The 25,765-nt window shown below is 38.3% G+C and overlaps 4 protein-coding genes across 5 annotated transcripts; 3 read left to right on the top strand and 1 right to left on the bottom strand.

The window, feature by feature from the left end:
• Positions 1–364: 364 nt before the first annotated feature.
• LOC137950193 (putative leucine-rich repeat receptor-like serine/threonine-protein kinase At2g24130) lies at positions 365–3,740 on the bottom strand. Its single transcript, XM_068796580.1, has 3 exons — positions 3,236–3,740; positions 1,178–2,893; positions 365–756 (listed from the first exon to the last, which is right to left on the bottom strand). The coding sequence occupies exons 1-3, from the start codon at positions 3,738–3,740 to the stop codon at positions 365–367; spliced, it is 2,613 nt and encodes an 870-aa protein (XP_068652681.1).
• Positions 3,741–5,039: 1,299 nt separating this feature from the next.
• On the top strand, positions 5,040–17,062 carry LOC137949593 (DNA-directed RNA polymerase 3, chloroplastic-like). Of its 2 annotated transcripts, XM_068795680.1 has the most exons (19): positions 5,040–5,674; positions 6,067–6,270; positions 6,347–6,480; positions 6,605–6,674; positions 7,095–7,153; positions 7,233–7,350; positions 7,819–7,932; positions 8,021–8,152; positions 8,237–8,653; positions 9,037–9,087; positions 12,318–12,388; positions 12,527–12,611; positions 12,717–12,869; positions 13,759–13,833; positions 13,991–14,080; positions 15,920–15,967; positions 16,059–16,173; positions 16,372–16,475; positions 16,555–17,062. In XM_068795680.1, the coding sequence occupies exons 1-19, from the start codon at positions 5,135–5,137 to the stop codon at positions 16,663–16,665; spliced, it is 2,691 nt and encodes an 896-aa protein (XP_068651781.1). In that variant the 5' UTR covers positions 5,040–5,134; the 3' UTR covers positions 16,666–17,062. The 2 variants fall into 2 exon arrangements, with proteins under 2 accessions (XP_068651781.1, XP_068651782.1); XM_068795681.1 differs by lacking the exon at positions 6,067–6,270.
• An 841-nt stretch (positions 17,063–17,903) lies between these two features.
• On the top strand, positions 17,904–20,370 carry LOC137950865 (probable folate-biopterin transporter 6). Its single transcript, XM_068797519.1, has 5 exons — positions 17,904–18,568; positions 18,677–18,936; positions 19,022–19,120; positions 19,451–19,621; positions 19,708–20,370. Exons 1-5 carry the CDS (start codon positions 18,136–18,138, stop codon positions 20,299–20,301), a joined length of 1,557 nt encoding a protein of 518 aa, XP_068653620.1. The 5' UTR covers positions 17,904–18,135; the 3' UTR covers positions 20,302–20,370.
• Positions 20,371–21,532: 1,162 nt separating this feature from the next.
• On the top strand, positions 21,533–25,656 carry LOC137949957 (enhancer of rudimentary homolog). The gene is made up of 4 exons (XM_068796240.1): positions 21,533–21,705; positions 22,428–22,521; positions 24,491–24,611; positions 25,233–25,656. The coding sequence occupies exons 1-4, from the start codon at positions 21,703–21,705 to the stop codon at positions 25,324–25,326; spliced, it is 312 nt and encodes a 103-aa protein (XP_068652341.1). The 5' UTR covers positions 21,533–21,702; the 3' UTR covers positions 25,327–25,656.
• The last annotated feature ends 109 nt before the right edge of the window (positions 25,657–25,765 follow it).

Below are 25,765 nucleotides of genomic sequence, written 5' to 3'. Positions count from 1 at the left end.
ATCTTATTGAATTATCATAAAATATTAACTTCGATTATTCTCATAAAACTATGGTTGCCCAGTGTTTTATTTTCTATGAATCAAAGAGTAGCACAGTGCTGGTGAAGTTTGAGCTGACCTTTGCAGTTTGGCAGAAAGTGAGCGGCAGAGACCTCCACTCTCCACCGGTAAAAACTCTATTCAAGTGAATGCAAGACACACGTTTTTAAAAATGATAACTAAAAGGTGATTTCCCCATCAGTACATGAATCAAGATAGGCGTTGGATCATCTGTAAAAAAATGGAATAAAGAATTAGCGACACAGAGTCACAGACTCCACCCACAATTAAACAAAGCTCTGGATATTTTCATTCTCTTTCTGTCTCACTCCCAAGATGGGTCTTCAATGGTGAGATGCACGTCTCGGGACAGATAATCTTTCAACTGACCCATTTCCAGGGCGACATCGATCGCCGGCGGTCTCAGGGAAGGCGACGACTGTGTGCACATTAGACCCAACTCGATCAACTCCATGACAACTTGTCGCCACACCTTGTCGGAAACTGAAGGAGCCACCGGAGGCGGAAACCTTTCCAATGCCTGGTCTATTACTGGGTCAAGCAGATACGGGTATAAGCTCTTCACCCATTCGCGCATGCTTGATCCCGCCTGATAAATGACGTCGGTTGGCCGTTTTCCGATGACGATTTCGAGTAGTAGGACGCCATAGCTGTAAACGTCTCCTAGTGTAGAAGCATGCTTCCCCATTCCATATTCTGCATGAAATACGAGTCAGGTGAGCCTTCAATGCGCGTGCAACATATAATATAGAATGGATGCTTGTGCCTGCCCTTTAGGACCATTAGTGTCACTAATATTCTTTGTTGTATACACTTGGCCTTAAAGAATACACCAGCTTAGAGTATCGCAATTACGTCAACTTGATTTCTATTTTACGGGTGCTTTTGTAGTTATAGGAAAACAAAATCATAGGTTCTTTTGACCATTTTTTTCTCTTTATAAGTCTATTCTATTAAAAAATAAATCTTCTTTGGCTGATCTTCTTGCAATTGTACTTTTTTTATTAGTTTTTCTCATCGTTTCCTATGAAAACCCAATTTTAGAAGAAAAAAAGGCAGTAGTTTTTTAAGGAGTAACATACTATAAGAACTTCAAATACAGGGAAAGCTGTCTTACCAGGAGCAATGTATCCAATCGATCCACATAAAAGACCCTCTGTTGAGAGGTAAGAAGATGAATCGACTTCTCCATTGCCTTCTTTGACCAATCTTGCGATCCCAAAGTCAGATACCAATGCCGTCATATCGTCATCGAGAAGAATATTGCTTGGCTTCAAATCACAGTGGACAACCTGAACCGGAGAATGATGATGCAAGTATGCTAGCCCTTCTGCAATATCACCACAGATGTTCACCACCTGAGTCAAACTCAGAGAAGAGCCTGAATCATGACTCGGGTGTAAATGGCTTTCAAGGCTCCCATTGGCCATCAGAGGAAGAACCAGGGCTTTAAAATCTGGCCTACTACAAGCTGTTATTATCCTGATCAGGTTCCGGTGCCGAGTCCTCTTTAGTACTTGGCATTCCCTTTTGAAGCTTCCCGTGACCTCTCCATCTATCTTCAAATCCAGGACTTTTACAGCGATTTTAGTCCCATCTGGGAGTGTTCCCTTGTAGACGTGCCCGAACCGGCCGGACCCAATTAGGCTCGAGTCATCAAACCCACTTGTTGCTTCTACCAGTTGCTGATAAGAGATTCTACGAAACTGGGGCTCGTTTCTATCTTGTTCTTCATCTTCTTCTGTTCCAGAAAAGGCTCGAACTGACCCCCTTGATCTTGATTTTAGTACCAGAGGACGGCCATAGATGCATACTAAGCAACAGAAGATTCCGAACAGAGTCAGTGTGATCGTAAAGACTAAGAATCGATGAACTCGTTTCTTTTGACATGATGGCATGCCAGAGATCGTCCCACACAAACCTTTGTTGCCCAGGAAAGAATCCACTGTTAGTGATTCAAATGCTCCCTCGTTTGTTACAAATCCTGAGAAGTCGTTGAAAGAGAAGTTTAGGAGTTTGAGAGTTGAGGACAACTGGATTGATACTGGTATTTGTCCCGAGAGATGATTTACAGACATATCAAGCACTTGAAGATAAGGCAAGTTTCCGATAGAAATCGGAAGAGGACCCTCTAGGAGATTAAAAGAAAGATTAAGAGACTCGAGGGCGATGCAGCTACCCAGTTGGGAAGGGATTGTGTCCGTGAGGTAGTTGGATGATAAATCAATGGCCAATACCATGTCCATTTTACTCAATTCTAGAGGCAAAGGTCCATCAAGGAGATTGCTGGACAGATTCAGATATATTTTCAAGCTCCTCAAACCTGCAACTTCTCTGGGTATCTTCCCACCTATTCTGTTATGAGAGAGGTCTAAAATCTCCAAGTTTACACAGTTCCCTAGGCTTGGCGGTACTGTTCCTGAGAGCTGGTTGTTATTAAGCCAGACCCTTCTAAGCTGAGTGAGATCAGACAAGGAATCAGGAATGGTGCCTGAGAGCTTATTTCTGGACAAGTCAAGAAGACCCAAGTGAGGGATGTCACCAAATGCTGCTGGTATGTGGCCAGAGAGCAAGTTAGAAGACAAATAAACCCTCTCTAGCTTATTCATTCGGCCTATTTCAGATGGGATTGATCCATTGAAGAGGTTGAATGATAGGTTCAAGAGTGTGAGGTTAGCAAGGTTTGATATGCTGGGAGGAATGAAGCCATAGATGAGATTTTCTTCAAGGTGAAGTTGTAGAAGACTCGTTGAAAGATCCCCCACTACAGAAGGTAGCTCGCCACTCACATTGTTTCCAGCCAACTCAAGTTCTTGAAAACGAGAGCAATTCACTAAAGAAGTGAAAAAGGGAGTCAGGTTAGTGTTACCATTATGGCTTACCAAGTTGTTGTAAGAGAGGTAGAGAAACTGTAACTGTGGCATTTTATCGAAAATGTTTGCCGGCAACTCTCCGCTCAATAAGTTCGATTCCAAGTCGAGCCATTCCAGTTTCGAGGAGTTTGACAGAGCAGGGGGAATCGGTCCCACCAGCTGATTCGACCATAACAACAGAAATCTCAAATCAGTTAATTTGCATTGAGGTCCCAGAGGGATTTCTCCCGTGAGAGTGTTGTTGGAAAGATCAATGTACTGTAACGAAGAACTGTTGCTGAACAATGTTCCGGGGATTCGACCCGTTAGCTCGTTACTGCCCAGATTGAGATAAACCAACTGGTGGAGGTTACCAAATTCCGCTGGAATCTCTCCTTCGAGAAGGTTGGATTGAAAGCTAAGCTGTTTTAAACGCGAGATCAAACCGAGCTCGGATGGTATTCGACCTCTGAAGAAATTCCCAGACAAGTCGAGAACTGCCAAGTAGAAGAGATTCGACAGAGCTGGAGCAATCACGCCATGAAGCGACTTCCCACTGAGATCAAGCTCCAAGACACGATCCTTTCCTTGGCTACATGTAACTCCAGTCCAATTACATGCGTGAAAATGCGAAGAGTTCCAACTCTTCAGTACGTTACCAGGGTCTGCAGCAATCCCCGACCTAAAGGAGAGAAGATAATCGGCATCTCTCACTATCTGAGGAATCCCATTTCCAGATACAGATATTACAAGCAAAATAAATGCCGTAACGGCGAACTCGATGGAGGAAGAGAAAATAGAGTCTCGACGAGAACCCATAGAGGGCATCGTCAATGCCAAAAGGTGGCAACTGCACTGGCAAGTTGCAACTTCGACAAGAAAGAGGTAGGAGAAGAAGAAGAAGAAGAAGAAGAAGAAGAAGCGGCAGAACTGGGTTATACATGATGCGTTTAAGAAGGGAGAGGGAGAGGGAGAGGAGGAGAGATGAAAGCACGAGGACGCCATCAGAGGGCGAAGGAGTTGCCGTGAGGCAGGGCTGCCTAACTACCGTTGACGTGAACGTTTGGCGCCTGAAATCTTTGAATAGGATTCTCACACGTGTTCACAAGGCCGGTGACACATCGGCAGAGTTAAATAACTGGAAAAGGAGAGGTGGGTGCCAAGTCAGCAGGCCTACCTTTTTGTCGGGTAGTGGGGGATGCCTAATTAGGACTTCGATAAACATTAATCTGAGGTAAGTGAGAACCTAAACACGGTTGCTTAAAGCGATTGGCTTTCTCCTGCTTACACTGAAGGTTTTCGTATGATTCAATGGTGATGTCATGTCCATCAAGCTAGTGTGGGTCCAAACTCCATCCATTATATACAAATTGTGACGATCCCTTGTCTTTGATGTCACCGGGCCATGGTCCATTTTTCATGTCTACACCTTTGTATGTAACAAAAAAACATACATTAAAGAGATTTAGCCTAATGGTGTCATTTTCCAAAATTCAGTTAAAATTATCCAAAATATCTATTTAAATTTTACTAAAATACCCTTAATGTCAAGATTTCTTTGTCGACATTGAAGTTAAATGGATACTGGCAATTGAGACGACCCTAAACAGCGAAACCGTTCCGAAGGATCCGAATTGAATCGGCATTTCGGTTCTTTGATTACCGACATAGAATCTTTTGGACCAATTTCGGTAATAGGGTCCGCCTCCCTGACGAGTAACGGGATCCGTCAAATGATTATTATTCCAAGAGAGTTCGAAGCCAAAGAAAAAATCCCGTGATATCATTGCTGGAAGATCGACGGCATCCACAAATAGTTTGAACCTAATCAAGTACAAACGAAACCTTCCAGGGTTTAGTGCAGGTTTTATGGTCTCTGCCATCTTCGTCAGTTCATCTCATCACATTCTCATCCCAACGAAATCGCTTCAGTGCCCTTCCACAAACTGGCTTCTACAGCTTCTTTCCTTCCAACCCCTTGCATATGGACCCAAAATGGAAGCAAACGATCAAAGAAATCTCATTTCGGTGATAGTTCGACATATTCATGGAAAACTCGCAAATGGGCATGTTCAAATTCTTCTTCTTCTTCAACCTCCTCCTCTTCCTCCTTTGGTTTCGATCCACCCGAACCGAAAAGGGATTTCCAGATACCATTTTCTCAAGTGGCCTCTCTCCAATTTCCTTTGCTCAGAGACCCTATCGAAGAAAGGCACCTAGAAATGCAGAGCATTGATGATACGGTGAGCATGACATCTATCTCAGACACAATTTATCAAATTTTGGCCGAAGATAGCATGAGGCGGATGCTCAGTGAGGACTCACCATGGATGTCTTCCATATTCTCAAAAGATTTTGATCGCAAATTGGAGAATCAGGAATTGGTGAGACGGAAGTACAATAAGCTGCGTCGAAGACAAATAAAGGAGGAGACTCAGGCATGGGAGAGAGCCACCAAAGAATATAGAGAGCTGGAGAGGGAGATGTGTGAGAAGAAACTAGCTCCTAATTTGCCTTATGTGAAATCACTATGTTTAGGTTGGTTTGAGCCCTTGAGTGATGCTATAGGTAAAGAAAAGAAAGCTCAAGACGCCAGAAAGCAGAAGGCGTCTCATGCACCATATATTGATTTGCTGCCTACAGATAAGATGGCAGTTATTATAATGCATAAAGTTATGGCGCTTCTGATGACTGCCCAGGATGAAGGGTGCGTGAGACTGGTTCAAGCTGCAGTTCACGTAGGCGAGGCCATTGAAAATGAGGTAAGTTACTTATTTCTCTATTCTACTCTTTTAGTTGCGTATTATTGTAGTTATACTTATTCTTTTTGTTATTGGTATAATTGTCCTTACATGAGTTTGACCGTCGATAAAGAGATCTTCTGTACTAATTTACTTTAGTGTGTCTAAAATTGGTGAGTATTGCACCACAAACCATCTTTATCTCTGAGTGTCGTGATGAATTTGATGATGGAAGTAGACGTGTTTTTGGTGTTTGTGGTTTCTGATGAGCAGCCTCTAGGAGTTGTTTTCTGACTACATTTTTCTTTGGTTGCCAATTCATTTAACCATGGGGAATTCTGTTGTTTTTTCTGATAATTTCCCATTCTAAATTTCAGTTACATCATGAGATTTCATAAATCTTCTCATGCCAGGTTAGGATTCATGACATTTTAGAGAACACCAGGAAGTCAAAAAGGAATAAGGTTGATGGAAGTAGCCATGAGCACCCAACAACAGAGGAGGTCCTCTGCAAACGTGTTAAAAATTTGATGAAAAAGCAAAAAAGAATGGAAGTCCAAAAGCTGATAAAAGAAAAGGGCGACATGAGGCCATGGGGTCGAGATGCGCAGGCTAAGGTCTGTTCCATTTAGGTTGTCCTGATCTTATTCATGTTTCTCTAAATATTTAAGTCTTGATTTTCATATTTTGCAGTTGGGATGTCGACTGATAGAGTTACTAATAGAATCAGCATTTGTGCAACCTCCGATCAGTCAATCAGTAGACAGCTCACCTGAAATCCGACCTGCATTCTGGCACATAATGAAAACTGTTCAAAAGGAGCCCGGGTATATAATATGCATTTAATTCTCTGTTCTCTTAATTCAAATAGAGAGACACGATATGAGTGAAGATCTCTCAGCAGACATCATTCTATGAGGGGCTCTTAAAGTGTCTTATGTATGCCTGCAGCCGTAAATGTGGGAAGAGATATGGGGTTATAGGATGTGATCCCCTAGTCCGTCAAGGACTGGATGGAACTGTAAGTAAAAATAATCTTCCTTTGTTTAGATTATTTACTCGGTTAAGTAATTCAATATTTTGAGCTTATTGAAGTATTTTGCCATGTTGCAAACTTTCTTTTTTTCATTTTTTATCTCCTTGCCCATCTGGGTGAGGAAGGCATCTCATTGGAATTGAATTTTGATTGAGAGAGAGCAGTTTGTATCTTCTATAGAACTATTTTTTGGCAATATGAAATTGATGATTTTATGCTTTGAATTCTTTTGATTTTTTATTATAAATAGTAATGCACTTTGAGTTAAAAATATTGAAATAATTGATGTCAAGCTCTGTGACCTATTAATATTATAAGTGAGAACACAGATCAACATTCCTGAAATGCAGGCTTTTCTTCCTCTTCCACTTTTTTGTATTCATCAGGGACTTTATGTGTTTGCAGGCAAGGCACATGATAATGCCTTACATGCCAATGCTGGTACCACCAAAGAAGTGGAAAGGGTAAGAATTTTCTGAAGGTAATTTTAGTTTTTCCATTCTTGATGGTTTTCTTCAGTTCACAGAGCTTCAACTCAAACAGGTTTGACAAGGGTGGCCATTTGTTCTTACCTTCTTATGTGATGCGTACTCATGGAGCAAGACAACAACAGGATGCTCTGAGGAATGTTCCCAGAAAACAGCTTCGGAAAGTGTTTGAGGTTAGGAACTGGAATTTTTTTTTATTACCATTCACTATGTGGTGACTCTACAGAAAGTTTGCACAAATGCTAAAAAAAATTTGTTCTTGATAATAGAACAGAAATATTCGGTGTACTTCCCTCGGTTTCTGTATATAAAATCTTGAAATCCTACTAACTTGAAAAGCTTCTGTATGAGATCCATCACATTGAAACAGATTTTTCTTTTTTTGTATGTCATCTGAATTATGATGTATAGCTTCATACCTGTTCTATCTTGGCATTGCCAGTCTTCAACTCCTTGTTGTCGAGCTCCATTACGTCTTGCTGTTTGTTGCTGTTTTCCTTAATAAAACTTCTATCTTTAAAAAAAATAAAAATAAAAATGCTTCATACCTGTTTTCTCTTGCTCTTATTGGTGTAATTACAGAGCTAAAACTATTAAAGTTTATAATAGTGCTCTACCATTTTCTAAAATTGTATTTACAGGCCCTTGATACACTTGGCAGTACCAAATGGAGGGTCAATAAGAGAGTGCTAGCTGTTGTAGACAGCATATGGGCTAGAGGGGGCCGTATTGCTGGTCTCATTGATCGTGATGATGTGAGTCGACTCACAGCTTTTTAAGGGACTAATTTTTAAATGCTTGAGGTATTGCCTGTTAATTTTTCATTTTTCGTTTGTTGTATAGATTCCCATCCCGGAGAAGTCCAATGACATTGATCCAATTGAAATTCGAAAGTGGAGGTGGAGTGTCAAAAAAGCCAAAAAGCTGAATGCTGAGATGCATGCTCAGCGTTGTGATATAGAACTTAAACTTTCGGTACTTTTCCTCTTTTTATTAAGTATTAAAGTTCCATCTTTATCAATATGACTAGAGCTAAGACCATTCGTTACTGGGAAGCAGGTTGCACACAAAATGAAAGATGAAGAAGGATTTTATTACCCTCATAATCTTGATTTTCGTGGTCGAGCCTATCCAATGCATTCACATTTAAATCATCTAAGTTCAGATCTTTGTCGTGGAGTTCTAGAGTTTGCGGAAGGAAGACCACTTGGGAATTCCGGATTAAGATGGTTGAAGATCCACTTGGCAAACTTATATGCTGGAGGTGTTGAAAAGCTTCCGCACGATGGACGGTTATCTTTTGTGGAGAATCATTTAGAGGACATATTTGATTCTGCAGAGAGACCCACTGATGGGAAACTTTGGTGGATCAATGCAGAAGATCCATTTCAGTGCTTAGCTGCGTGCATTAACCTCTCAGAAGCTTTGAAGAGTTCATCCCCACGGAGTGTCATCTCCCACCTGCCCATTCATCAGGTTAGTCTTTGATCAAGAAAACTTTGTTGTTAAGCATCCAAAAATTTCCTTGTTCCCACTTGTGATATTCATACCCAATTAGATATAGACATTTTCTAATATCTTTTATTATCTTATCTTCCTTGTTTTGATATGTATCAAATATTGTGGTGCACTTTTAATTCCAATTGTGATAATGAATATGTGAGTATAGCCCTTTGCTCAATGATTCACAGCCCATGTTCGTTGGTTTATTCTGATGTGAAGTATCGGACAGATTTACACCTGCTGCCTATTTATCGGGCAATCTCAAAAGCAATAATGATAATGAGATTTTTTTCCTCATCATTGGATGATTCATGGAATGATTGAATTTGAAATCTTTTTTTTTTTAATAACTCTAGGATGGTTCGTGCAATGGTTTGCAACACTATGCTGCACTGGGAAGAGACACTGTAAGAATCTCTTTTCTCTTTTATTTGCACCTTTGGTATTATCTCAGGTGGCAGTTTGGATGCCGTAGAACTAGTTTAATGTATAATCCTATAGCATCAAACAAAATTCATGTGAGTTACCATTGGATTGACAGATTATGGTTTGTATTGTCATACAAAAGTTTTGAAGAGACCTTGTCCGTGCATGGTATCAATTTTTGCTTTTTGGAAACTTGCCAAGTTGGAAGTATTTGCCTTGATGATAAACGGTTATACAATAAAATTGGTGATTTACCTTTTCAAAGATATAGGGGCTTAAAGCTCACACTGTTTATTTTGATCACCTCTATTGACTGAAGTTTTATCTTGTAATTTTTACTACTGTCACATTGCTGATACATCTTCCTTATAAAACGAGTTACATTACCATTTGCCATTCAGATTGTTGTATTCCTAGGCATACAAAAGAAAAGCATAAGTTTGTTGAATTACTAAACATTGTTGCAAATGTTTAATGTTTGTTCCTAGTGTGCTGTAGTTCTTAAAACTGTCATCACTTTCAAATTTTCTATAGAAGTACCTTGATTTGCTTTTTCTTCAGACTGTTCCCCCTCATATAGTCCTTTTTCTGCTTTTCATGAAATTTCCTTTCTTAATGTTGGTTGAATCAAATTCATATGTGTTGAAGAGCAAATATGGAAAAGTTTTACATGACTCTCACAGTAAGAAATCTCATAGAGCCAAAATCAATATGGTGGAGTCTAAGAAGATTCTCATGGAAGGAGGTCTCACAGAGGAGTCTTAGTTAAAGGTGTTTTAGTTATGTTAGTCTTCTATTTATGTTCAGTTGTTTAATTGTTCTAGGACTTATCTTTAATTATTTGACTTTGGGTGTAACTGGGACAAAGGTAGTTTAATTGTAATTGGTTTGTACTTGTTTCGTCTAATCTAAATAGAGGCTCATTGTACTCAGTTATAATCAAGTCAGTGAAGTTTTTCTCTTTTCCAGAAATTTAACATGGTATTAGAGTGGGTTCTGTGAGTTGGCTAGGTCAACCAACAACGATATTGTGATCCTTTTTTGATCTATCATCTCTAATAGTTTAGGTTCGTATTTTTTTTTTTTTCTCTTTCCTATCCCAGTGCCTATTATTTTCTTGGTGTTCACACCTCCACACTGTACTTTTCATATTGCAAAATATATATTGATGGAAAGATATTCAAGTTTTCCAATGCAAAAAGAAGTTTGATAATTGGAGTTTTTTTACAAAGGGAAATTAATATTTGAAGCAACAAAGGTCAGACAAAGAGAAAAGTTCAACTTTCAAGCCGTTTTATACCATCAAGAACGAGACTTTATAGAAGAATTATACATTAAAAGAAAGATTTGTAAGTCTATTTTCTTATTCATCCAACCAATTCTCTATCTGAATTTTCTAGAGGGAGATATCGATCTCGGAAGAGTCAATGGTCATGCTGGCCCAAGAAGAAAGAGTATTCAATTCGGCCAGATTAAAGAGTCCTAAATCTATCAGATTCTTTCTCTCAAAAGAAGTATATTTTATTAAGAAAAGTTATACTTCGATGAAAGGTATCAAAGTCTAGTTTCATAAGAAGAAAATTTTATGTCAATCGGATCTATATTTAAAGAGATATTTGCATTGGAGTCAACAAACTATTAAACAAAGAAAATCAAGAGGTCATAAAAGATTCAAGAACGAAACTTTTTATGTCAAATTAGGATTCAATTTAAAGCTCTTTGTGTCTAGTTTCTTGATAAAGAAATCTTTTATGATTCTGAGCTATATTTTAGGATAAATCAATATTAGAAGTACCAGGTCAATTTTGTCGAAAATCTCTCGTAGATTTTTTTTTTTAAAGTTCACTTTGGAAGTATGAGTGTTGCATAGTCACCTCCTTCCGGTTAAAGTTGTTTTCCTCTAGTATTTCTGCAGTTTATCATCTTGTGTTTTTATCACTTCAGAGAATGCTTAGACCCACTACCTAAAAAGTATAGGAGTGTGCCCAACATCCAGTTTGAGTTAAGTCTTTTATTCTTCACTAAAAAGGTGATTTGTATTTGAGCTACCCTTAAAAAGTGAGTAGCCTATTTGTTAATCCCCAAAGTTGGGCCGCTTTTCTGCCTTTAAAATTGATCGGGAGTATGTTTCAGACTATGACCTCTTTGACTGGTGTATGGAGCTTTGTCGTACAGCTAAGAGTGATTTTCTTCTCCCACATTGTGTTTTGTCCAAGCTGGGTCTCTATGTCGTTTTTATCTCCAGTTTGAGGGAGAGAAGTAGAAGAAGAAGTACAAGAAATAAGTATTTTGTTCTACATATTGTGATAATTTTTATTTGACCAAAATATTCAAGAAAGGGGGAGAACAAATGATGTAGATTTAACATTTATGAATTTTTTTAGCAAATGAAGATTCTAGACCAATATTGAAGACCAATAATCCTTTTCATTACAAGATGAAGTTATAAACTCCAGCTTGAAGGGGAATGTTCAAGAGCAAATATGGAAGAATCTTACATGACTCTCACAAAGTTAGAATTAATATGGTGGAGTCTAAGAAGAGTCTCTTGGAAGGAGGTCTCACAAAAAAGTTTTAGTTAAAGGTGTTTTAGTTATGTTAGTCTTCTATTTATATTCAGTTGTTTAATTGTTCTAGGACTTATCTTTAAGTATTTGACTTTGGGTGTAACTGGGATAAGGGTAGTTTAACTGTAATTTGATTGTACTTATTTCTTCTATTATAAATAGAGGCTCATTGTACTCAGTTATAATCAAGTCAATGAAGTATTACTCTTTTCCATAAATTAAACAATATGTTTGATATCTTTCAAAAAAGAAAAATATGTATGCTTGCTGCATGGATAATAATGCTATCTGTACAGCCAGGACATGTTTCCATGATACTCAACAGTCAAATCTAGTTACATTGTTCTCTTCCACATAGTGAGTACTACTTTTGATGAATATGTTGTAACTTAATATACCTTAACTGTTTTCATTAGGTTAAATGAGGGAAGCTTTTTAGTATATAGTTTTTCTCTGTCTGTTCACTTTTTTTCTTCTTTAATTAGGAAAACTGCAATTGTTTGTGTTCATGTCAAATTTCTGCTGTGGATGTCCGTTCAACTTTTTGGACTTGCAATTATTTTGGTTCAGTATCTTGATTCAAATTTCTCATTCCTTTCTAATGTGGCTCAACTTTATTTTTTTTTTGTTTTTCTTTTATTCAGTTGGAGGCTGCTGCAGTCAACTTAGTTGCTGGGGACAAGCCTGCTGATATCTATTCAGGAATAGCCTTTAGGTAGTTTTTCTCTTCAAGTTATAAAATTTGAATTGAGTTCTCTAAAATACTGATGTATCTTTCACTTTTCTATTTATTTCGACACTTTCATTTGTAATTTGAAAAGGTGACATGTTATTCTGTTCACGCAATATGAAGGGTTCTTGACATTATGAGAAAGGACTCCTTGAAGGATCCTAAAACACACCCAACTGCTTTTTTGGCCAAAGTCCTCATTGATCAGGTCAGCTTTCTTTTTTCCAATCTGTCCTTTCCATTTTTCACTTTCAAACTGAAACACCGAAAGAACCAATCGGACTGATGTTCTTGAGAACTTGGTAGAATTCAGGTGGACCGAAAATTGGTCAAACAGACTGTGATGACTTCAGTCTATGGTGTTACTTATGTTGGTGCTCGAGAGCAGATTAAAAGAAGATTAGAAGAGAAAGGTCATATCACAGATGAGACATTGTTGTTCAGAGCATCATGTTATGCTGCTAGAGTAAGTTTCTTGCCTCACAGAATTTACATTCACATGCTGTGAAATCATGATTTGAATGACCATTGATGAAATTATCATTTGAATGACATAAAAATCACATTAGACAATTTTCTTAACATGCAGCTTGCCCAAGGAGGGAGAGAAGCCTAATTGTTTTAAAAAATTCCTTCATTCTAATGTAGCTTTGACAAGCAACTTTCTCAAACCTACATATATTGATAAAGAATCCTAGATGACTGTGTTCGACATTAAAAGCAAGATTATTCTAATAGCAAGAAGATTTTTCTCCTTCCTTTAAATTTTTTTTTTTGCTGCTTTGTTGGTTTTTTTTTCCTTATTAATTCTCATACATATCTAATTACTGCAGTTACTCTCGCAGATAAAGTCATTTACTTTTGCCCAACTTTATTATGTATTTGGTCGAACTGACATGGTTTAGTTTATTACCTGTCTCAAGTTTTTGATATTCATGTGCATGCTACATCTTAACTTGGGTGTCAGTTGGTCTGAAGGTATTGTTGTTTGAATGGTAGTGGCTGTGTGATGTCACAGTCAAAATTTGAATTCTGGACTCTGCTTTCGACCTTAAGTCATTTGATCAACTAATTGTGATATTTTTTGAATTATGTTCCTTCAACTATTTTGCCTTTTAAATAGAGGAACCTTATTTTGGAGTGGTATATCATTGATTCAAGTGTAGTCTCCAACAATCCATGCAAATAAGCATGTGTTCATATTAACATAATTTAAAAATAACAAAATGTCAAATATTTATGATTGCATGGTAGTGTCTAATCATGACGAGGTTTTCCTCTAAAAGTTTCTTGTATATCTTTTTGTGATTATTCAGCTATTTTTCTGTGTTTATAAAATCTTTTTTCTGGTGTAGGTAACTTTAGCAGCAATGGGGGAGATGTTCCAAGCAGCACGTGGCATAATGGGATGGCTTGGTGATTGTGCCAAGGTGTTTTCTCTTGCAATTTACTTTAGATTTCAATAACATGGTCCAGATATAATACATGAAAACAAAAAAAGAAGAAGAAATGGTCTGTCTTCCATTAATGAAACTTAAAATTCATTTGATGCAACTTGAATTGACTGGTGGTTTGGGCATTTTATAGGTGATTGCTTCGGAGAATCAGCCAGTGAGATGGGTAACTCCTCTAGGACTTCCTGTTGTGCAACCATATTGGAGATGTGAACGGCATCTAGTGAGTTTTATACTAATTTGTACAGAATATCTAGCATGTTTTATTATACTTTTTTTTTTTTTTTTTGAAAATTGGCAATGTTTTCATTCATGAGAACATTAGAAAAGGTACATGGTTCAAGGGGAACGATTCCATGTTTAATTATACATGAAATGTTTTGACTCCATTAAAACATGTTTTATTTCACTCAGAAAAAGTATGTTTTATTATACATTTTTAAGTAATATACGTAATGTGTTTGATGAAAGTGAATACATGTATAAAAATAAGGACACCACTTGCTTCCATACTCCTAGGTGTGTCAATAGCACAATGATGCTCTGGCAAAAGAGGAGTGGGAAGGCAGCAACTCGCTGTTTTTTTAGCATGTTTTTTATTTTTCTTGCTGCCAAGTTAGTTTCATCCCCTGTCATTCTACATATCAAGCTTTTGTAAATTAATTGCCAAAGTGAAACAGGATAATCTGTTTAGGATTTAGAAGAACTTCAAAGGAAAAAGATATCTTCTATGCTTGTAGTTTGAATTAATCTTTCTCTAGGGCATTCTTTGCTCTAGTGGAGACAACCCTCTAGTGCCTAAGTTGGTTAATGTCATAAAAAAATCCTATGGTTGTTAGTTGGGAAAAGGCTTTTAACTTCATGTAGTCATTTTTAGATGAACTTGAATCCAACTTCTATATGATGTCAACTGTATGTTGCCCATGTCTCAGGCCCATTGTCAGGATGTAAAGGAGAGTGTTCGTGAGAATAATCCCACATAGATTAACATAAGGAAAAACACATCAGTTATTAGTGGAAAATACCTCCTTATTTTAACTAGTCATTTTGGGATGACCTGAACTCAACTTTACCATGCTGAAACATAGTGGATCTATGTCTTGAGTCTGTCTTAGGTATTCCCTATACCCATGCTTGTATTCCTCTCCTTAGGATGGAAAATGTATACCCATGCTCGTATTCCTCTTCTTAGGTAGAAAGAATTTTTTTTTTTCTGTGGAAAATTAAAAACATGCCATGATTGGCACATTACATCTCCCTATATATCAAACTGTTCTCTTGGGCTGTCAGGTGGTTAGGGCATGCATCCAATTGGTAACCAAGCCATTGGAAAGTCAAAGAGGTACTTACTGCTGTGATGGTAATGCGGTTTTTCATAGGGTTTCTTCCACCCTTGTCAAAGTTTAGCTTTCTACTTCTCCTTGACTTAGTGAAGTTTCAGCATTCTCTGCACCTCGTAAACAACTTTCTTTGCTGTAGATTTCTTATGCTGCCAAAATCAGATTGTTGTTGTAGCCTCTCTACTCTGATTCTGCAGTTCTTTTTCCAATAACTTGAATGTATATTAGCTAAAATTCTTGTCAATACCTATCTGGCATTGTCCTTAAGTATCGATGCCTTTTAAATCATAAGAAGAAACTATGTTATATTGAGCTTCCTGCTAGCACCTTATCATTGGTCACTTCTTACCCCTGTGATCTTGCTGCTTTTTGTTATCTATTGCATTTTTGTCTTCCTCAATTCTATGTATGATGTCCCTTTTGCTCTATTTGAGCCCTTCAAAAGAATCCTTATTCTCATTGTTCTCAAAAAAAAAAAAAAGGATTCCTGTTTAACTCAGTTGCATGACATAATTTGCATGAAAACCTAAGCCTTTTAATGAACACCTGTACATTTTTGTGTGATGGCCCTTGTGACTAGATAGTTTGCTTGCAGATATTGTCATGTTAATCGACTTTCATGATGAGGATGTGAAATTTATATGTTTCCTGTTAAGAACTTCCTGACTGTACACATTATACGAATATAGTGTTCATGCTTGCTTTCTCTGAATATGGTACAGATTAGAACCTCTCTCCAAATTTTGGCGTTACAGCGTGACAGTGACCGAGTAAGAACCCATATTCTCCTATCAGCTTCCTTTATCACATAGATGTTTTATGCTTTTGTTATCTAAATATGGTCTTCTTTTCCTCCTCCAGGTTGATGTGAAACGGCAGAAAACTGCATTTCCTCCTAATTTTGTACATTCCCTTGATGGGTCACATATGATGATGACAGCTCTCGCTTGCAGGGACGCTGGCTTGCATTTTGCAGGTTTGTCTTCAGTTAGCTAAGTAGACGTACAGGTTCATCTTTTCTATAATAAATGAAGTTAAAGAGTATAAAAAAAGTAAAGTTAAGAGTAGAGATTATGCCGATTTAATTCTACATGCGCGTGGAAGGAGATGTTTAGGGTTGTTTTCTGGGAATTACATAAAATAGGTACTAATTGCCTTTTGAACCTTTCCACAGGTGTCCATGATTCTTTTTGGACTCATGCTTGTGATGTTGACAAGATGAACCTCATCCTTAGAGAGAAGTTCATTGAGCTCTACAACATGCCTATACTTGAAAATGTAAGCCTAGTCCAACTTGACCTCTCTTATTCTCGATGTTATATCTGCTTTAACCATCCATTTTCTTGCATTGGCACAGTTGCTTGAGAGCTTTGAGACATCCTTTCCAGGGCTGTCCTTTCCTCCTCTGCCCAGCCGAGGCAATTTTGACTTGCGAGAAGTTCTTCGTTCTTCGTATTTCTTCAACTGATTGTGCAATCGCCGGAGTAATGATGGGTTATATCTATGCTGCTATTCTAGAATCTTTCAATATGTAAATATTAGTTGCAGAAGAGAGAAAGCCCAAGTTACCTTGATGGAAAGGATGCTTAAACGGACGGAGAAGACGCATGTATATTATTCAAATACTGCATATACACTCCAGCGGTGTATCGAGGGAGACTATGTAGATATAGAGGAAACCAATGTAGAAGGTGGCTCCAGGCGCACCATGCAGCTCATTTGTTCCTGCTGGTCCCAAAGTGAGCACCTAAGGATCCCATGAAGGCCAAGTAGCATGTTTGAGATTCAGAAATTCATTATTTGTACCCGTATTTGGTATGTTTCTTATGTATTCAAGCTGATTTATGTAATATGATACCTTATGTTCCTGCTCTTGTTGCGTGCTGTTCTTTTTCTTTTTCTTTTTTTACTCCCATCTTCTGTAGTATTATGTCTTGTCTAAAAATTGCAGGTCTTACCCACATTTTTTTAGGTAAATATTATTACTAGAAAAGAGAAGAAGAGAATGCTCCAGGCTTAAACAAAGGGGAGTAGTGTCCCCAATTTCTTTGAGCAATGAAGGGGATGTCCCATACTTTATTTTGTAAAATTTGTAATTTTTCTTTCAAGCAGGATTTAATCTCTCAAGGTCCAGACTAATTCCCAATTATTTAATGTCGAGATAAAGCAGATATGAGAATAAATTTCTTTCCCTTTATATTAAACAAAATAAAAAAGCAAAGGTATGAACTCATTTCTTTATTTTGCTTACATGAAAGTAGTTCATCGCATGAGATATATTAATAAAAGAAATAACTTCTTATTTCTTTTTCTTTCAAGTGGTATCAGAGCTATGGTTCTGGTATTCTCAGTGCCTGGGTTTTGTTTTCTCTTTTCTTCAGTTTTTGGATTGAGTTCTCGTACGATAGAATGCTTTGGTTAAACTTTTTGTGCTTTTAATTCAATGTTTTGGAGTTTATATAGAGTTATTGTTACAAAAACTGGACAAAAAATCCACTAGATCGATGCCAGAAGAAACTAGTGATGGCTTGAATGGGGAAACTCTGCTTCAAGAGATGATGGCTGATTCTGGTTGCAACCTCAGTTTCCAAGTGTTTAACACACTTATAAATGGATGCTACAGGAGAGGACTCAAAAGACTCCTATAAATATCTGTTTGGCTTCTCCTCCTCCATCGTCAACGCCGCTGCGAGTCGGCTTCCCGTTTCTCACGTCGGCCTGTCAAGTTGCTCTCTCTTTCGTCCGCCATTCATCTGTGCTGTTTACCACTTTCACCATCAAGTATTACCAACGCCTCTTTAACGACAAATTATTTAATTTATCCTATTCAACGATCTAATACTTCACCACTTTCTAAGCTGCCCGATTTGAAAAACAAAAATTTCCCGAACTCAGGAGCCGGAGCATTTCCAAGACGTTGACCGTGCTTCATCCGTGGATGACCAGGGAAGATCAGTCTTCCCGACCCATTTTGATGGATTCCTCTGAAACCCAGGATCTAGTCCTCAAACGATCCGACTCCGCGCCGGAGAAAATCCCACCCGTTACTCACCAACACCCACAAAAAACCGGCCTCGCTATCATTCTCTCCCAGCCTTCCCAATGGCTGCGGATGCTCTGCAAAGAGTTGAACGGAAGCTTTGTGTTGGGCGTGGTTTTGGTCTATGGTTTTAGCCAGGGCTTCTCGATGTCGTTCTTCAAGGTGGTCACGGATTACTACTGGAAGGATGTGAAGAAGGTGCAACCCTCCTCTGTTCAGATGTTTATAGGTCTCTACTACATTCCTTGGATAATGAAGCCTCTGTGGGGGCTTCTCACTGATGTGTTTCCTATAAATGGATACAAACGGAGACCTTATTTCCTACTTGCAGGTAGTGATACAAACTTCAAATTGGACCAACAGCGCTTCTGTTTGGAGGTTTAGACCTGAAATGATAGATTTCCAGTTCGTTTTGATATATTTTTTGGGTATTAAACAGGAATACTCGGGACCACATCGGCATTCATCGTCTCGACTAACAGCAAATTGACGGTGGTTTCTGCTAATATTTGTCTGATTGGGTTCACAACGGGAGTTGCCATAGCCGATGTGACAATCGATGCCTGCATTGCTAAAAATAGCATCGAGAAGCCATCCCTGGCTACTGATATGCAGAGCCTGTGCAGCCTCTGCACATCGGTGGGGGCATTACTGGGTTACTCAATGAGTGGGATTGTCGTTCACCTATTCGGAGCTCAGGTGTGATCTCTGTTTCATTCAGTTGTCTATCTATCTCTCTTCAGCTTCAAAACTTGACAAAGGGTTGCGGAGATTTGTGTTGCAGGGAGCTCTGGGACTTTTGACTATTCCTCCCGCGCTGTTGATTTTGCTGGGATTTGTGAGCTATGAGCAGAAAACTGTTCACTCTTCCGACAAGAGGAAGGTAGATGACCATTTAATGGTTCTCCTCCCTTATCAAATTACAGCTTAAACTCTGTCATGATTCATGAATTTGTCATGAAGGTGCTTATAGCAACCAGACCATCAAATGCCCACAGACCATCAAATTACACTTGTGAATTAACTTGAGATTCTTATAGTTTGCTTGAGCTAGTTCATGGCTGTGGCCTAAAAATGGGCAAATTATGCTCTGTAATGTCGTCTTCAAAGTTCAGTAAGTGTTCGCCACACAGTGAGCCATGGTTTGAATTGTAGCAGCCAGTAAGAAGCTGGACAGTATCTACAAACTTTGAGCTTTATCACTCATTTTCAGGCATTTGAGAAAGTGGGAAGTGCAATGATTGGAATCTGCAAGACCATCAAATGCTCACAAGTGTGGAAGCCTTCTCTCTACATGTATCTCTCCTTATCTCTCAGCTTCAGCACTCACGAAGGGCAGTTCTACTGGTACACTGATCCTAAAGCCGGTCCAGCATTTTCTGAGGTACCCCCTTTCAACTGTATTCATCCTACTTGAGCCACTATCGTTTATCAGTCACTTCTGCTCATGAAAACAAACCACTTTACCAGGCATTTCTTGGGTTTATATATGCGATTGGTGCATTGGCCTCCATTGCCGGAATTCTAATTTACCACAAAGTGCTCAAAGACTACCCCTTCAGGAACCTGCTCTTCTTCGCGCAGCTCTTCTATGCTGTATCCGGTATGCTCGATCTGATATTTATCTTCCGATGGAACCTTAAGCTCGGAATTCCTGACTATGTCTTCGTTGTGATGGAGGAGAGCTGTTCCCGGATCATAAGCAAGATCAGGTGGATGCCCATGGTTATTCTCAGTTCAAAACTCTGCCCCTTGGGCATTGAAGGAACCTTCTTTGCACTCCTGATGTGCATTGACAGCCTTGGGTCCTTGACTGCCAAGTCGAGTGGTGGCATGGTTCTTCATCTGTTCAATGTTACAAGAACAGATTTCACAAACTTGTGGTTAGTGGTGTTCATAAGGAATCTGCTGAGAATTGGGACTCTGGGTTTAGTCTTCCTCGTCCCCAAGGCAGACCAGTCTCATACCCTGCTTCCTTCCAATATGTTAACCACTTACACCAGAGTGGAGACAGAGGAGGAAGGCTTGCAGCTGGTCACTGTTGATGAAAAGACTAAAGCATAGTAGATATTGATAGAGATATGGATAAAAGATCGAAATACAAGTACGAAATATACTCAGGCTCAAACTTGTAATCTCTACAGTTACAATTGTAATTCTATAAATACTTGTCTCTTCATCAATGAAAATCACGATAATTATTATTTTTAATTCCTAAATTCTATAGATATGCGATAGGAGAGTACAGGTGTTGTACCCGTGTTAAAACAATCATAATTTACTGGTAAAGATCTCCTCGCTTTGGGACGGGAAGATTTTCGCTTCGATAACATGTTTGTACAGGTTTAGTTTTTCTTCCCTTGTTAATTTTCTTCTAAATTAATGATCTTCTGCAATCAAATATGAGAGTCATTCTTTAATTGAAAATTTGAACAAAATTCGCATTTCTCGTTTGTAAAACTAATCAATGGATGCAATTTGACGAAAGAGAATAGATAATTTGAAGTAAGATAAGGTAGATATAGATAAGATAATATACATTGAAATTCACAAAAAATAGCAAAAAAAATTTAATATGTTGAAGACTTGAATTGGAAAAGAGGGTCGATCCAATACAAAAAGTCATTTGGTGTGAAACATGTGAAACGACTATTTCAGCCGTTCGAACATATCAACGATTATTTCATCTGTTCGATCATGATCAACGACTATCTTAGTCATTCGATCAAACGACTATCTCAGTCATCCAATCATGATTGAGATAGCCGTTTTACACCAAATAATTTTTTGTATTGGATCAGCCATGATTGGAAAGAACATAAATTATAGATGTTTTTGCTTTCCGCTGTCAATTTGGGTTCCTCTAAACTCAGGTTAAGTCATTCAAGTCGGGTGAGTTCACTCTAAATCCAGCTCAAACTCAAAGCAACTGAACTCGATGCCCAAAAAAAGGATAGGCTGAGATAGACGTTTCTCACCAAATATTATTTTTCGTATTGGATCAACCATAATCGGAAAGAACATAGAGTATAGATGCGTTTCCTTTCAACCATCAATTTGGGTTCCTCTAAACTCAGGTTAAGTCATTCGAGTCGGGTGAGTTCATTCCAAATCCAGCTCAAACTCAAAGCAGCTGAAGTCGATGCCCAAAAGAGAGACTGAACAATTCGGGTCAACTCGGCCGAGTTGCCTGCCTGGTCAAATAACCATGATGAAGATGCCAAGCCCTCGAGATGCCTGTTGCTTTCGAAGACACGTCCGCGAGGCTAATTGGCAGCTATTCAGAAGCTAAAGAAAAAAGAAAAGCCCCCAAATACAAAGTCGCCCAAAAGTGTGGCCCAGTTGTTCAGTCTCTCGACTCCGAAGTTCCCTTTCCAGATCTCTTCCCCGCTTACTTATTGAAAAGGAAAACAAAAAATCGCTTCCTCGCATCGTATTGCTCTGTGCTGATTCCAGGTCATTGATATGGTAATATCTTCTCTCAAACTCCGTTTATCTTGCTTTTAAAGCTTTTTCTGTGACATCGTTATCCAATATGAGAAACCAATCGGAGTTTTCAGAGCCTGCATCTGTAGAACTTAACTAGGGTTTCTTGTTTCTCAAAATTTTCTGCTTGCGCGGTATTTTTTTGTCCCTTCTTTTGGGGTAATGTCTTTTTGTTTGCGTTTGCTTGTCTATTTAATTTTCGATTGAGGATCGTAGACTCTCACTTGCAAGTTTCGAGGTGTTGTTCTTTTTTTTTCTTCGGAAATTATTCGGCTCAATCTTGGAGTTGGAAATGAGGAGGTTGCTTTTTGTGGGTTAAATTTCGACTTTGTTTTGGGTAGCTACACGATTATAGCATAATTCTGCTATCTGATTATATATTTTGAGACATGCTAGCAGTTTCGTGTTGAGGAAAACAAAGTCATTGCAGAACGCATGATTATGGTTGCTTTTGCTCCTTTTCAAAATTTATTCTGCGTAATTAGATTGCTGTTTATTATACTAGGGGAATCCTTTCATGTAATTTCGTTGTCTTTACGAAGTCCTATGAATCATGAAAGAGTTATGGAATTTCCATCATTCTGAAGATGTTCCTCTTTGTGTTTTAAAGCAACGAGCTTAGTTATGAGCACACCTTTGCACGTAGTTGAGTTGAGCAGATCAGATTTTGTGCTTGAGGTCCATGTTTTATCCATTTTGTGCAGGCTAACAGACACACGATTATTCTGATGCAAACATCTCAAAACAGAGCAACTAGGACATTCATGGATTATGATTCCACTAGTCAAGCTATGGATGGTATGTACCCTATGGCTATGAATGCAGTGAGCCTTTGTGATTTCGTGCTTTGGTAGAATGGACTCGGGATGTGATTTCATGTACATATGTCCTTATGACTACTATGGAAGATTTTTATGCACTTTGACAAGGTCTTTGAATGATTTCACCATTTCAATATGGTATTTGTTGCCATTTAAATACAAAGAAGAAAAGATATGTTAGGTGTATTTTGTTATGTCACATTCACTTCATGGAATAGGATACTTGTTGAACACATTGGGATGTAAGGTGAAGTGAATAGCTTCTTTGGAATAAAATATCATGAGATGGCCATCCACAAGAAAATTTTAGTTCTCATTTTGGCGGGCATGAGTTCAAGGCTTCCATTGAGTGGGAAAAAGTCTCACATTGAGAAGTGTTAAGAAAAGTGATTGGGTTATAGTGGAAGAAAGGGAAGAAGAAGAAAGAGAGAAGAAAAAGATGGCTCATTGAGAGCCTGCATGACAGGGGAAAAGTCGACCCCTCCATCCTCCTTTTATTAAGTACCTAAGTTGCTTACAAAATACTAAAAATGTCCCTACACAAGGTCTTATACATAAGTGACAATAAAAAGGACTTCAACTATCATGAATTTACACAAGGACAACACCAACCTCATACTCCCAATCTGGGTTCTTCTAACTCCAATATTACGGACATACCCACACATAAAATTACTAAAATACATCTGATTTCTAACACTCCCTCTCAAGCTGGAACATATATGTCAAGTAATCCCAGTTTGGTATAAAAATTATTGAAATATTGCTTCCCACGAGGCTTTGTGAATATATCAGCTGTCTGCTTGGTGATTCTAACATAGGGGTTAATTATCTTGCCGGTAACCACTTCAAAAATGATTAGCTTGGGAGTGTGAAGTTAGTGTGGTCATTGTCTGAATTCATGATAGGTGAAAGTCCTTGTTATAAGACACCGCGTAGGGACATTTTAGCCTTTTGTAAGCAACTTAAGTGACTTAATGAAAGGATGCCTATTGTTCAACATTATAACCTAATCATTTTTCTTAACACTTTTCAATATGGGACTTTTTCCTTCTCAATGCTCCCCCTCACATCCAGGTTTACACATGAAGGGCGTACCACGTGTCCACAACACAAACAACGTGACTCTCACCTCATGGAGCTCACACGGCACAAATAAATTAGAGAGCACACACTGGGCCTTGGCCCATGCACAACCTGCTAAAATACCCCTGAGTTCTAGCAACATGGATGTATGACTAATAATTGGTCTCTTGAATAGTTATGCTTCAAGTCATAGGAATGTCTTTCAGCTCACCTGGGAAGAAGTTTCTTTGTTTCACTCTTGACTTTCTTTCCACTTGATTTCTGGTTGGTGATTCTGATCAATCTCAATTGCATTCTTTTTTATAAACAATTGTGGAGCTCTTTAAAATTTTGCATTAGGTTGCATGAGAGACTGTTTTATTTTCATTAGCTCATATATTCTGCTCGGCTGGTGGCTGGAAGTGACAGCTCAAGTTACAGTTTTAACTTTTATCAGATTGGTGTAACAGTATAGTTATAGTTGTAAGGTTGATTCTCCCCCAGCAGGTGACAAATGAACGGGCTCAAATAAAAAATGAGCTGTGGAAAAAATTGTCAAATGAACCATTTGGTAGTTCTACTTTTGACATCTTGAAGCAGTTGATTCTGGTGTCTTTTTTTGTCAAAAGCAGCTTTTGTCTTGAGTTTCTTGACAGCTGGTATGGTATTGTAACCTTGCCCAATGGTGATAATAACAAATACATGTAAAGAATATAAACTGTTGGTTCAATGGAATGTTTGATGAGCTGGAACAAATGAACACTAGATCGTAAAAAAAGGAAAAAGGGTGAACAGTGGTCATGTTGCTTTTGGTTTTTTGCATTGTTGTTTTTAATATAAATATGCCTGTCTTTTACTATTATTACAAATGTCATTGACAGGAATTTGTGGACTGTATGAAAGAAAGCTGAGGGAGGTCAATCCATCCATAAGAAACATCACTTACGACATTGCGGACCTCTACAATTTTGTTGATGGCCTTGCAGACCTCAGCGCTTTAGTGTAAGTATCTTCTTCTGCTCTTACTAAACCCCAAATTCAAGTTCAAATTTTGTTTTACGAGAAAATTGTTGTCTACCCACTTTTATGGCCAGATTTATTAGGCACAGCTGATATGACATGTTAATTACCTGTGCATGGGCAATTTGGTGGGTGGAGAGAGAACATTCTAGCTTCCTCCCTTTTCTCACTGAATTATATTATTTGTATTAGCCTAAATGTCTCACCAAAATGCATTGTAGCCTTTTTAAGTAAAGAAGAAAAAGAAACTGCAAAAAAAAAGGTAAAAATTCAGAAATGTTGAGTAAGGATCAAGAAGTTTTGGAGGAAATACCAGGGTTTTTGTTGGCATTAATTTTAGATAATCTCATGATTATAGGGATTTGACCGAACGCCATGGAAACAATGGATTTAAACTTAGTAAAAATAAAGAAAGAGCTGGATCATTATCCTGGTTATAATTAGCTCATCCATCCCATATAAAATGTGTGCTTTTGTGTTGCCTAACCTTAATATTCGTTGAAACCTCTTCACTGAAGCAAAGGAGTTTTTTGGGGAGGTAGGACCGATGTCTTCTATTTGATTTTGGTAGGACTAACGTCCGTTATTTGGTTGTTGATACAGCTATGATCAGTCTATTCACGCTTTCATCCCCAATGACAGACAATGGATAAAACAACGGATGCTTCAACACCTCAAAAAACTAGCAAACCGTTGAGTAGGCACATCCACCTAGCTTCAAGATGCATACAGATGTGCTGCGGTTTGTATCATCTGGAATTGTGATATATCATAGTATATACCAAAACCAACTCTAGCATTTGGCCCTGGTCATCAGTGTATTGAACTTTGGAGTGTTAAGGTGTTGAGTATGCTGAATGTAATTCCCAAATTGGTGCATCTTATGTCAAGACCATTGCAGGGGAATGTAAAAACATAATTCTGTTTACAAGCTTTTTGTTGTTTCATGTGAGAGAGCTCCTAGCTCCGCACTTACAGAGGATATAGAGTATGGAGGATGTGAAAAATTTTCATCCCACTTATTGCATATCATGCGACTTGGATATCACATTTATGTTTCTCTCCCATTCTCCTCTATCAACCTCTGATTTCAGAACGAATCAAAGCAGGGTTAGTGATTTTGTGCATTGCGCATG

This window comes from Aristolochia californica, unplaced genomic scaffold (assembly GCF_029961685.1).
Source record: "Aristolochia californica isolate CCGP_79_NKW_82.1479 unplaced genomic scaffold, dmAriCali1.0.hap1 SCAF_14, whole genome shotgun sequence".
Lineage (NCBI taxonomy): Eukaryota > Viridiplantae > Streptophyta > Magnoliopsida > Piperales > Aristolochiaceae > Aristolochia > Aristolochia californica.
This window is presented reverse-complemented; position numbering and strand designations above follow the sequence as displayed.

Bases quoted from the DNA above. Each gene is read 5' to 3' on its own strand.
- LOC137950193 (XM_068796580.1), bottom strand. From the start codon at position 3,740: ATGCCCTCTATGGGTTCTCGTCGAGACTCTATTTTCTCTTCCTCCATC. The intron at 2,894-3,235 runs GTCGAATCCCCG...TCACTTCTTTAG, and splicing joins GGGCAGTAACGAGCTAACGG to TGAATTGCTCTCGTTTTCAA. The intron at 757-1,177 runs GTAAGACAGCTT...TATTTCATGCAG, and splicing joins GATTGGATACATTGCTCCTG to AATATGGAATGGGGAAGCAT.
- LOC137949593 (XM_068795680.1), top strand. From the start codon at position 5,135: ATGCAGAGCATTGATGATACGGTGAGCATGACATCTATCTCAGACACA. The intron at 12,870-13,758 runs GTAAGTTTCTTG...TTTCTGGTGTAG, and splicing joins CATCATGTTATGCTGCTAGA to GTAACTTTAGCAGCAATGGG. The intron at 14,081-15,919 runs GTGAGTTTTATA...AATATGGTACAG, and splicing joins GGAGATGTGAACGGCATCTA to ATTAGAACCTCTCTCCAAAT.
- LOC137950865 (XM_068797519.1), top strand. From the start codon at position 18,136: ATGACCAGGGAAGATCAGTCTTCCCGACCCATTTTGATGGATTCCTCT. The intron at 18,937-19,021 runs GTGTGATCTCTG...TTTGTGTTGCAG, and splicing joins TTCACCTATTCGGAGCTCAG to GGAGCTCTGGGACTTTTGAC. The intron at 19,622-19,707 runs GTACCCCCTTTC...CCACTTTACCAG, and splicing joins CCGGTCCAGCATTTTCTGAG to GCATTTCTTGGGTTTATATA.
- LOC137949957 (XM_068796240.1), top strand. The intron at 22,522-24,490 runs GTATGTACCCTA...TGTCATTGACAG, and splicing joins CACTAGTCAAGCTATGGATG to GAATTTGTGGACTGTATGAA. The intron at 24,612-25,232 runs GTAAGTATCTTC...TTGTTGATACAG, and splicing joins GCAGACCTCAGCGCTTTAGT to CTATGATCAGTCTATTCACG.